The sequence below is a fragment of the Cydia splendana genome, chromosome 1, assembly GCF_910591565.1.
Source record: "Cydia splendana chromosome 1, ilCydSple1.2, whole genome shotgun sequence".
Lineage (NCBI taxonomy): Eukaryota > Metazoa > Arthropoda > Insecta > Lepidoptera > Tortricidae > Cydia > Cydia splendana.
Window position 1 is genome coordinate 26,080,624 of NC_085960.1, and position 13,631 is coordinate 26,094,254.

General features: G+C 34.0%; 1 protein-coding gene across 1 annotated transcript in view; it reads right to left on the minus strand.

Moving 5' to 3' along the window:
* Positions 1–13,631, minus strand: part of LOC134797954 (1-phosphatidylinositol 4,5-bisphosphate phosphodiesterase classes I and II) — an 85,008-nt gene that overhangs the window by 20,584 nt on the left and 50,793 nt on the right. Inside the window, exon 5 of the mRNA XM_063770296.1 lies at positions 351–536. Coding sequence (XP_063626366.1) covers positions 351–536 — 186 coding nt within the window. The remainder of the gene's footprint in view (positions 1–350; positions 537–13,631) is intronic.

Below are 13,631 nucleotides of genomic sequence, written 5' to 3' on the forward strand. Positions count from 1 at the left end.
ACTAATTTCCCAGCGTTCAATTTGACTGTATTTTTTTCTTACGGACATTATAATCATAAAACTTATTATGGTGTCATAAGCTGATCTGATATTAAAGCTGATGTTATATGACGTGGTCATTTATGTAAAACGACGTTGGGACGTTTCATATCGCTATATCTTATCACCAATGGTCTATCCACCAACTTGTATACACATATAAGAATGCTGACTGCAGCTACGTATTGACTTCGTTTATCGTTTAGGCTTCCCTCCCTGCCTCGCTCCGTTTCATTTCCCGACTGAGTTGCTGTCTATAAACTGCCAATTAAACAACCAACGGCCGTTGAATTATAAAGCATCAAACTCACAGGCTGTTGAATATCTTTTGCGCGTCGCTCCGCTGCGTGAGGCTCTTGTAAAAGTTGAAAAAGTCCTCGAACTGGAACTTGGATTGGCTGATGGTGTCATTCTTGCCTGTAGGAAGCCCCGATTCGCTGAGGGCTTTCTCGACCCGCTTCTTGTCGTCCTTGTTCTGGGCGAATAGGCGGACGATGCTGATGGAAAAACAATTATGTTAATCTAGTCTTGGAGACTAAGGGTCGGTTGCACCAAACTGTTCGTATCGTTAAAGAGTTCGCCAAATTTTTATGTATGGAAAGTTTCATATAGTAGGAGATCCCCCATATAGCCGACCTTCACCGGCTTCACCAATCTGTCTGACGGATGAAACTATGAAAATATGAAAGAAAATATGTTCCAGAACATAAATAAATAGGGTTGCCTAAAGAAATATGGTCAAGGCTATTTTTAATAAATTTTGAAAAAAAAAATTTTTTCGGCAAATTTCACCGATTTGTCTGACGATCGAAATGAGTTTCAATGGAAAGTATACAACTTGTTCAAAATAAATCATCTAGGTTGCCTATCTTTTTCCGGTCACTATTATGTGGTTGCCGTGTTTAAAGATGTGATTTTATATCGATAATTGCACTCATCTGTCTGACGCTTGAATTATACATCAAAATGATGGTAATTTTATTGCAAATACAATGGTATAGGGTTGCCTGCGAAAATCCGGTCACAAATGAGGGTTGCCAGGCTTTTAATTAAAATAAGAAGGAAAGACTTTTAGCAATAACTCATAAACGGCTGAACTGATCAAGTTTGTTTTAATTTTATTTGATTGAGTTTTTAAGCACTATTTTCATGATTTTTTTTTCATATTTTTTGGACAGATTTTTCAAAAGTTAGAAGGAAAAACTTGTTTTTTTTCTTTCTAAACGATTATTTCCGAAATGATTCACTTTATCAAGAAATGTTGTTTAAAGACCCCTATTCATTTTAAAAGCCCTATCTAACGACACCCCACACTATGAGGTTGAAAATATAAAAAAATTAGTGAATAGAAGCAGGCGTTACTTTGCGGAAATCCATATTAATTAAAACGAAAATATTAATTTGCTAATCCGCGAAAAAGTTGCCGGGCGTCAGACCGTCAACAACTCCTGAGGATGCCTCGTAGAGAGGCGAAACACGTGTCGAGGATTATTCTTTTGGTGGTGGTTTGTTATATTTATTTGCGTATTTATTTTTGCGGTGGGAGGGTGGGAATATTAATTGCATGTAAAAATACGCAAGTAAGTATAACGGGTTAGCACTGATTGACTAGCACGTTATCTTTTCGCGGATTAGCAAAGTAATATTTTCGTTTTTTTTTAATATAAAAAAATTGTCACACACATTTTGTTTCTTTCAAAGCGATTATTTCCGAAAATATTCACTTTATCAAAAAATGTTCTTCTAAAACCCCTATTAATAATTCATTTTGAAAGACCTTGCCAACAACATCCCACACCATAGGGTTGACACGAAAAAAAAAAATCCTCACATACATTTTGTTTCTTTCGAGGCGATTATTTCCTAAAATATTCACTTTATCAAAAAATTTTGTTTTAAGACCCCTATTTATTTTGAAAGGCCTATCCAACAACACCCCACACTATAAGGTTGGAACGATAAAAAAATTGTCACACAGATTTTGTTTTTTTTTTCAAAGCGATTATTTCCGAAAATATTCACTTGATCAAAAAATATTCTTCTAAAGCCCCTATTCATTTTGAAAGACCTTTCCAACAATATCCTCCCCATAGGGTTGCCACGAAAAAACAATCCTCACGTACATTTTGTTTCTTTCGAGGCGATTATTTCCTAAAATATTCACTTCCAAAAAAAATGTTTTCTAAAAAACCGTATTTATTTCAAAAGATCTATCCAACGAAATATCACATTATAGGGTTGAAGCGAAAAAAATGGTCACATACATTTTTTTCTTTTTTTTTTCGTTTGATACATATGTGTCATGTACTTCACAAACAAGTGTCATTGTGAAGGATGAGGAATTGGAATTAGTTGATAGTACAGTTTTTCTTGGTATAACTTTAGATTCTAAACTCCAGTGGGGTCCCCATATTGCTACTCTTTCGAATAGACTGAGCTCTGCAGCTTTTGCAGTGAGCAAAATCCGTCAGTTAACTGATGTGAAAACAGCTCGATTAGTATATTTTAGTTACTTCCATAGCATTATGGCACATGGTATTTTACTGTGGGGCGGTGCTTCAGAGATAAATACCATTTTTGTTCTGCAGAAGAGGGCTATTCGAGTAATATACAAAATGAACCATAGAGATAAATTTAAGGAAATTGACATAATGACAGTGCACTGTCAATACATTTATGAGAATATTCTGTATGTACATAAAAATATTGTAAATTTTAGGAAAAATTGTGAAATTCATAATATTAATACTAGAAATAAACGTAAGCTCGCAGTGCCCTTCACTCGGCTCCATAAAATTAAAAAATCATTCATGGGTAATTATGTAAGATTTTATAATAAACTTCCAAACCATATTACTTAATTATCTATTAATAAATTTAAGAATTATGTAAAGCGTAAACTTATTTCTAAAGCTTATTATACCACACAAGACTACATGAATGATATTACAACGTGGGATTAATTGTTATTCGAAATGATTATTTATTTATTAGGTATATTTGATTATTGATGAGGAAATGGATATTCCGATGTAATACTATCTACTTCTTTTGTTACTTATGCTTTTTTTTTGACATTTAGATTTTATTCTAGAAATTCTAGACTAGTATTTTTTTATACAATCTTTTTAATGTTTGACGATCCCTTTGTGAAATTCTTAGTGTTAAATTTGATATGTATAATAATCCAATTTTATTATGGAATAATATTAACATCAATAAATTAATTGCTCTGATAATTAGATTAAGATTAATTACGATTCATAAGAGCTTGTTGCTAGGCCTACATGAATAAAGTATATTTTGATTTTGATTGATTTTGATTTTGATTATGTTGTAAGATGTCATTTGATATGAATTTTAAAATAAATAGGGTTTTTCAAAAAAACATTTTAGGAAATAATCGCCTCGAAAGAAACAAAATGTATGGGAGAATTTTTTTTTTCGTGTCAACCCTATGGTGTGGGATGTTGTTGGCAAGGTCTTTCAAAATGAATAGGGGTTTTAGAAGAACATTTTTTGATAAAGTGAATATTTTCGGAAATAATCGCTTTGAAAGAAACAAAATGTGTGTGACAATTTTTTTATCTTTTCAACCTCATAGTGTGGGGTGTCGTTGGATAGGCCTTTCAAAATGAATAGGGGTCTTTAAACAACATTTCTTGATAAAGTGAATCATTTCGGAAATAATCGTTTAGAAAAGAAAAAAAAAGGTTTTTCCTTCCAACTTTTGAATCATCTGTCAAAAAAATATGAAAAAAATCATGAAAATAGTGCTTAAAAAACTCAATGAACTAAAATTAAAACAATCTTGACCAGTTCAGCCGTTTATGAGTTATCGCTAAAAGTCTTCCCTTTTTATTTTAATTAAAAGCCTGGCAACCCTCATTTGTGACCGGATTTTCGCAGGCAACCCTATGCCATTGTATTTGCAATAAAATTACCATCATTTTGATGTATAATTGAAGCGTCAGACAGATGAGTACAATTATCGATATAAAATCACCTCTTTAAACACGGCAACCACATAATAGTGACCGGAAAAAGATAGGCAACCTAGATGATTTATGTTGTACAAGTTGTATACTTTCCATTGAAACTTATTTCGATCGTCAGACAAATCGGTGAAATTTGCCGGAATACATTTTATTTTTTACAAAAATTTATTAATAATAGCCTTGACCATATTTCTTTAGGCAACCCTATTTATAGACCGGAAAAAGATAGGCAACCTAAATGATTTATGTTGTACAAGTTGTATACTTTCCATTGAAACTTATTTCGATCGTCAGACAAATCGGTGAAATTTGCCGGAAAATTATTTTTTTTCAAAAATTTATTGAAAATAGCCTTGACCATATTTCTTTAGGCAACCCTATTTATTTATGTCCTGGAACATATTTTCTTTCATATTTTCATAGTTTCAGCCGTCAGACAGATTGGTGAAAGTCGACCATATATGTGGGATCTTAGACCAATAGTAAAGCGCCGGGGCGCGCCGGCTGACGTTGATCAATCTGACAAATGTGGTTGGTGCAACTGGCCCTAAATACATACATTTACCTTTAACATTATATACGATTTGGATAATTAGCGAATGCATCCTTTTATTCTGCATAAGTAAGCTTGTATACATATGTCTTCACGGATGTACGAGCAAAACATTGGAGATGTTGTGTAAGTATAACTTCATCAATGAAAATAATTGCAGGAAGAAGTTCTGCTCGCACATCCGTGAAAGACATATTTATAGAAGCTTACATTAACTAAAAAAAAATTATGTGACTACTAAAATAATAATCTGATCTCATGTGTACTCTATTATTTATACATAATAAAATAACGTAGATAGTTGCAGTATTAAATAAAGTCATAAAACATTTTAACATCGAAGCAAAGTCCGTCCAATCTCATCCAGACCAATTTCGGTAAAAGTTTTAAAGTAGGTATGACAGCATAACGCTCCAGGGCAATAAGGAATGAGCTTTCGCAGTCGGGCGGCTAAATCGCATTACTGGATGCGCCGCACCGGCAAACTTGACCGTAACACAGGATATTGGACAGGTATTACCTGTCAGGTAAGTAACACCTTTACTGAATCGAAACTGCCCTTTCTAGGGTTCTGTAACCGATGGGTGCCAAACGGGATTACGAGTATTATTAAGCCTCCGCTATCCCTCAGTCTGTATCTCAATGAATCGTAATAAGTCAACAATGGAATTTTCACCACACCCGCTGGTAAAGGCTCTGTTGATTATTCATAAACTGATGAGAAACTTGCTTTACATCTACATGTGGAGCAAAGTAATCTGATGCAAATTTTGAGTTGTTTACTTATATTGGCTGGTAGAATTTACTTTTAAATGATGATTTTCAATGATAAATATTTAATAACGTTCATTTGAATTTGATATTTTACAGTTAGAATTTTCCTCGCGTCGCTCTTTCGCTTAATCGGGTAGTCTGTGCGGAACGAGAAGAGTCGTGGAATGTATGGGGCCCAATACATTCCACGACTCTTCTGTTTCCGAACAGACTCTATCAATATTAGTACGAGCGGTTAAACAACAACTTTGCCCTCTTGTAAAAGAAATAACTATTTTCACAGAATGTATTTCTATTGGCATAACTTATACGTATGTATTTGTATTGTAATAAAAATTACGTTTTAATTGAAGTTAATTATACCAATATACTTAAATTCAAAATACAATACACATCATATACAATAAAATAAAAAAAATTGAAAAACCAGAACGGGATAAAAAACAACGGGTTGCACTCCGGGAGTGCCAACAGAAGTGAAAACTCAATGACTAGTCCAAAATGTCTGCAGCACTCAAATCAAAATCAAAAATATTTATTTGCATAAATAAGGGTACAATGGGTTGTATACAAAGTTTTCAGTCTCATTCCTTATTTTACCATAATATGGCATAATATTATTTCACTATGTATAATTAGGATTGTTCTTTTTTTTTTAATGTTCTATTTCGAAAAGCATTTCAAGATATAAGGTTTTTAAACGATTTCCGACATTTGCTGCGATATAATAATTGAGGATTGAAGATATTTCAACAAATATCCTTATGACCTTAGTTTGACCTTCTCCTGGGCTGAATGTAAAGTCATCGCATAATAAAAGTTATCGAACCATAGTAAATAAATCCGTCACGCACGTAATTGTCAAAGATATCATTGTCATCGATTGTCATAATTAAATTTTTCAGTTAAACCGCTGCGCTTGTTGGTTACGATTTGATTTATAATTAATACCTAAACAGTAGATTTCATTGCTTAATAATATATCAAAAACCTTGTTCCTACGTGTGGGAATGATTAACAAAAATAATAGTTCAAATCCACGAAGACCTACGGCGTGAAAGATGGTGCCGTGAATTAAACTTGGAATACCTACCTACTTCAAGTGTGACACACAGTATTACTGTGAGGATCACGTCGATGTAAGTATAAAATTAATATTATTTTACTACAATTATTTAAAAGCTCACTTTATTGGTAGGGTCGTGGTACCTATTTATTTTCTGTGGTAATGGAGCCAGAGTATCTAAAGGCAAACCGTTAAACAGAGATGGTGCCTACTAGAAAGAAAGAATACCTATAGATACAAGAATACATAGCCATACTCAAAATTCAGCCTGAAACTGCTTTAAGGCGCTCTTATACTCGAGTTTTACGTTTTCAAGGGGGTGAAGCAGACGCGTGGTAGAACGGGCAGGCGGGCGCCCCGCGCGGCGCACCGCACCATTCCCGCGCAGCACGTCTACGTCCTTATTCTGACGACATCGGTATTCTGAATTGTCAGTTCCGGGATTTTTAGTTCGGCAATTAATATTGAATAAGATTTATTAGTAAATTCGAATTTTGATGAGTACTTAATGAAATTAAAAACCGGACAAGTGCGAGTCGGACTCGCCCACTGAGCCCACCGAGGGTTCCGTACTTTTTAGTATTTGTTGTTACAGCGGCAACAGAAATACATCATCTGTGAAAATTTCAACTGTCTAGCTATCACGGTTCGTGAGATTATGAGATACAGCCTGGTGACAGACGGACGGACGAACGGACGGACAGCGGAGTCTTACTAATAGGGTTCCGTTTTACCGTTTGGGTAGGGAACCCTAAACATGGTAGGTAAGACGGTGAGTGTACCTAAATAATTATTAATTATATACAATATGAGTGTATACTTGACTGATCATGTTTTTGTAAAAATCGATTTCGACTGGCAAAACATATTATTTTTTGGCAACCGGGTTTTTTAACCTAATTAGACCCCGCTGAATCCGAAATTGCCGGTTGCTTGATCGAATTCTTGACTGGAAGTGAGATAGTTGATATTAAAGGTGACTTTTTTAGTTTTTCGTAAATAACTCTTAAACGGTGGCGCATAGCAAAAAATTTTCTTAAACATAAATAATCTGCATAAAATTGCCTACAAGAAAGATTCCGTACAATTTTTCGCTAGGATCAATATTCAAAGAGATATTAAGGCGGGAAAGTTAATTATAATCACTTTCATAGCAAAAACAAATTTTACACAAATAATAAACATAGAATTTCCTACAAGAAACATGTAGCACACTTTTCGCTAGGATCAATATTTAAAAAGACCAAGCATCCGGTAAGTCAATTATAATCAATTTTAAATTCCCTTTTTAGTTTTTTGTAAATAACTCGTAAACAGTGTCCCATAGCAAAATAGGTTTTTATGAATAAATAATCTCCATAAAATTTTCTGCAAAAAACATCTGAACACTTTTCTCTAGGATCAATATTTAAAACGATATTAAAGGAAGAAAGTTAATCACAATCAGTTCACAGGTCGCTTTTTTTTCGTAAAGAACTCGTAAACGGTGCCCCCGTTGCAAAAAAATATTATACATAAATATTGAACATAAAATTGTCCACAAAAAAGGTTTTGTACACTTTTTCGCTACGATCAATATTTAATGAGGTATCAAAGGGGGTAAGTTAATTATAATCGATTTCCAGGTCTCTATTTTAAGTTTTTCGTAAATGACTCGTAAACGGTGGCTCATAGCAAAATAGGTTCTTAATGTTAATTAACCCCCCTTGGCTAAAAAGTGGCCTCCATGTTTAAAATTTATTTGTTTACGTAAGATGTCCGTCTTTGGGTCACGAATTTACATGTGTGTACCAAATTTCAACTTAATTGGTCCAGTACTTTTGAAGAAAATGGGCTGTGACAGACGGACAGACAGACAGACAGTCGCACGAGTGATCCTATAAGGGTTCCGTTTTTTCCTTTTGACGTACGGGAAAAAAAAAGTGACATGTGAATTGATTGTAATGAACTTTCTTCCTTTAATATCGTTTTAAATATTGATCCTAGAGAAAAATGTTCAGATGTTTTTGCAGGAAATTTTATGTAGATTATTTATTTATAAAAACCTATTTTGCTATGGGACACCGTTTACGAGTTATTTACAAAAAACTAAAAAGGGACTTTAAAATTGATTGTAATTAACTTACCGGCTGCTTTGTCTTTTTAAATATTGATCCTAGCGAAAAGTGTTCTACATGTTTCTTGTAGGAAATTTTATGTTTATTATTTATGTGTAAGATTTGTTTTTGCTATGAGTCATACTTTTCAAATTATTAACGAAAAAATAAAAACAAGGAATCTTAGAATTTATTATAATTAACTTTCCCTCTTTATTATCTTTTTAAATATTGATCCCTGCTAAAATGTACTGACTCTTTTTTATTGAAAATTTTGTGTAGATTATTAATGTTTACAACATTTTTTGTCCACCGTTTACGAGTTATTTACGAAAAACTAAAAAAAGGGACCTTTAATATCAAATATCTCACTTCCAGTCAAGAATTCGATCAAGCAACCGGCAAATTCGGATTCAGCGGGGTCTAATTAGGTTAAAAAACCCGGTTGCCAAAAAGTAATATGTTTTGCCAGTAGAAATCGATTTTTACAAAAATGTGACCAGTCTAAATTATTCAATTTGATTAATTTTATAGCCTTTTAAAATATGTTTACACAATTTATCAATCGTGACTGAATTCCGGATTGGTTAGATGGGTGTGTGCCTTTGCTGCCCAACTTGTTATAAAATGACAATATGACGGACGAATGTCTGAAATGTCACCGTATTTAAGAATTATTTTGCTTTTCTTCGTAAGTATGTTGAAAAACATTGTGTGTATAACATATTTGCATATTTATACTGTGATTACCCATTTTATGAAACGTCCGCTAAACTAGCACAGGTCCGACGCTGACAGTGGTCACGGGCGTACTGGCGTGAGGAATAGGCGCAAGGTATTGCCGCGTAGGGTGTAATTTAGTAGGCAAAATGTTGAATTCATCAAATGATGAATGAAAAAATTAACGTATCGATAAAAGGACAAGCAATAATGAAGATTTACTTAAAAGCTATCGACTGAAGTAAGTTTCATATACATTTTCGTCCTAGTACTTCTAACATAAGGAAATAAAGACAGTGTTAGGCATGTTTTCAACTTAAGATTCTATCGAGAAAATAATGAGCCGTCGTGTTTCTGACAAGCAATAACGTAGTTCAAGGACTGAAGTTATACATACTAGAAAATAATGCATGATATCCTTGTAAAAGTCTGTAAATATGGTGACAAAAAAGTGCATTTTACTACACACCGCGCCTTAAAAAATATAATTTCTATTTCCAGGTACATGTTGCAGTTCAAGCTGCTGATATCATGGTGGACAAGAAGTAAAGTTAATAAAGAGTTGTGAATAATAAAACATGTTTTTGTTTACCTACTTTTTTATTATTCAGGAAATATATGCATAGGGGAGATGCGGATAAGACGGTGCCGCTAAGGTTAAGGTTAAGGTAGTAAAAAAAACGGATATTTAAAATGGGGTCAGTGTTATTTATTAATCAAATATAAATTACTTATTATAGTTTTATTTGGCACAGCTTTAGACTTGGTAACTAATCATATGAACATTTGAAAATTACAATTATCAAAAATGGAAAATACACCATCTAATCCCACATATGGGATAAGACGGAATATTAACTGCCGAATCCGACACAAGAGCAGCCGATGCAACGGAGCCACGCCGTTTTGTCGACTAAATAGTGTTTAGTTTTAAGTTTATAGAATACATATGTATGTTAGTCTGTAAGGTATTTGTAATATGGGCCTTGTTGCCTGAATTAAATTTCTAAATAAATAAATAAAATAAATTAAAAATGGGGCAAGATAAGGACTAATTCTCTTCATAGAAAAAATAATATCAAAACATCCTCCATATCTTCGTCGTCGACTTCAGTACAAGCTGTGTGGGCCCATCGTCCACACCCCAGTTTTCCGAAGTTTTAGGTAAGAATTGTTTTCATTATTAAAATGTTATTAAAATGTGAAGTTGTGAACAAATTATATCTTCTTGTGGTTTTTTCCTGTTCCCTTCCCTTTTCCTTCACCTTTCAACTTGTATGTCGTGTTATTATCAACAGCTGCGGGCTCAGCACGGTTCCATTTTTATCGACTATCACTATGCGCGTCCCTTTCGCACTTACATACTTGTTAAAACGTGACAGGCATGGTGACAAGGGATAAAAACGGGACCTGACCTGACGCTAAGCCGCCTGGTTTCGTAGGTCGTTTTCTTTCCTCTATTTCGATGACCTCAAATAATAGGATATAATTAGCATAATTGGCATGTTCCTAATATAGTAGTATAGTACAATATCCAAACAATGGTGACAAGCGGGTAGAAAGTACCCACTGGGTGCTAAGCTACCTTTAGCAATGGACGCTTGTAACGATTTTATGAATCTAATCTTCTTACAAATCGAATCAGTTAAAATATCTATGATGTAGGTAACTTTTTTTTAATTTATACTTTTTTAATCATTTATTTACATACAATATATATACAGTGTTTGTTGTTCGCAGAAATCGCGAAGCGTCTGGTTGACGTAACTGGTGACCGAAGAGCTGGCGGCTACCTCGCACAACGTATCAGCATTGCGATACAGCGAGGAAATGCCGCCAGCATCCTTGGTACAATGCCTCAAGGGCCTATTTTAGATTTAAGCTAGTTATTAATTTAGTTTAGTAGTACCACTGTAGGTAACTTACATTTGTATTTTTGCTCGCCTGATTTCAGGCAAGTTATGGTTGGAGTTGGATGCTATATGGATACTCCAATAAAACTAAGTTATATTATATAACTTAGGCAGATTTCTGGAATCAGCTTTCACAAATTTATAGCGTAGGTATTTTGAAATTAATGATTTAGGGATTCAAAATAAACGAATTTTCCATTCCAGACGATATTATTTATAGAAACACGTGACACTGATATTGTCGACAGGTGACATTACAATCATTTTATTGACAATAACTATTTTTGAAGTGAAAATTAATTGTTTAAAATTCGAATAGAAATTGTAAAGTTACCTTGCAGACCTCGCATCTAAATATATTTGGTCATGATATTTTGAGTTTTATTCACCAGTACTAGAGTTCACTTTTATTAGCGATTTCATCAAGAATATCAAGATGTAGCTTTATTGAATTATATTTGAGGGATATAAAGTTAGAATGTAACTGTGAGATCCTCGTATTTCAACCCGTTCAAGATTAGAACATTGAGCTTTATTGCTTAATATAAAAGTCCAGTTTTAAATAATTGACCTGATTATGTATGATACGTTATGACTAAAGTTCTTTGGTGAATAACATTGTCCGTAACACATGACCAGCGTTGCGTTACGTTACGTTACGAGTTTATCATTTTTACCCCACCTCAAAAAGTGCTCAGCGCCGCTAAAGAAGTTTTCACTTCAAAAAACGAGGGAAGAAGCGAGATGGCGCCTTACAAATTTCATAAAAAGTTTTTGACACGTTTCTCAAATACGACGCACGTATGATAAGAAAAAACTGTTCCAATCTATTATATAAATATGAGAATAGACTAGAGCATAAAAACTATCGCTTTCGATGATTATTTAATTTATAATAAGCAAAAGAAAATTTCATAACAATCTTTATTTTACGACGATCGGCCATCTCTCGGCAACTCTCGGTTGTTTTCGTTTCGGTGGTGCTACAGACTAGACCAAATTATTCGTAAGTTAAAGTAACCTAAATTATGTTTGTCATGTTGGTATACAGTTATTTCGGCGTTTTTTTACACGAAGTAAAATAAAAAGTGCTGTCAACCTCAACCTTAGTCTATAGCCCATACGAGTGACTTATGCCATATATGACATCAATCAAATTAATATTATCATATTATTTATAATTTGTATTTTGTTGTTTATTTCTTTTTGAGTTATATTATTCAGATTGACTTTCACGGCTTCGGCAAACATTGCCATGCCGGGGAACGGGCTGCCGAGATGGGCCAGAAATACAAAGTGGATAGTAAGTTATAATGTAGGTAGATAAACTGCATGTTCAGATATTTTTGAGCGACCTGATGAAAATAAGCAAATGTACAGTCAGCAGTCAGCCAAATATCGTAATATAACTTTGTTGCCATAGAAATAAGGATGTGTTACGATATAGTGGCGAAATATTGAGAGACCAAAGCGGCAGCTTCAGTGGCTCGGACACTTAGAGATAATGGGAGAGGACCGTGCCGTGAAGAGAGCGTACTTGGGACAACAAAATGGGAGACGCCTGAGTGGACGTCCTAGGTACCGCTGAAACGACGTAGTTGCTCAAGACCTGCTCAACCTCGGCCATGGCGACTGGCGAGTGCTATTGCAAGACCGAGAAACATGGCGTGATCTGGTGTCGGAGGCCAGGACTCACTTTGGGTCGTTGCGTCACCGTAGCCGTAGTAAGTACCTAATGTTAATATCCAGAAAGGGAAATGGGGACTACCTACGTTTGTATGAAAATGCAATTTATGGGCGGTGGTCGTCCATATTTGTCTTAAGGCGGAAATTAATCTAATAAATGTTTTTGCAACTAGGCTTATAAAAATAAATAATATTTTTTTGTTGAAACAAGTTTTAAATAAATACCTACGTAGACGAAAAAATACCATCATGCCTTTTCGCAATGAGAAATTTCCGAATTAAGTTATCCAAATAACGGCTACAAATAAGAAATCCCTATCACAGTTATAAACCCTGGTAGGGTTGAATACATAATAATATCGGTATTTAAGTCAAACTCTTTATTTCAATTACGCGAGCGGAGCTGCGGGCCCGTCTAGTATTTTCATATAATGCGAAAAGTAGGTACTTATATACCTATATATATATTATAGTTTATAGTAGGTATTTAATATTATATAATTACTCTAGGTATAGCTTTTAATTACTCCTCTAGGTATATGTTAAACGGAAAAGATCCCTCTTAGGGATAAGTTCGCCTTTGTACTACACATTTATGTTTTATCTGATGTAACCAATAATCCTTTCTTTTCGAACAATAAAGTGCTTACATACTTACGAACCCATTTTGAGTAGTCTGACATTCTTTTCACCGGTGTTTCTTTTTCATAATATTACAGTATTTATTAGGTGTAAATTGACAGTTATTCTCTTTATTTATTTTTCTTCATAAGTTAGGTTGTTTAT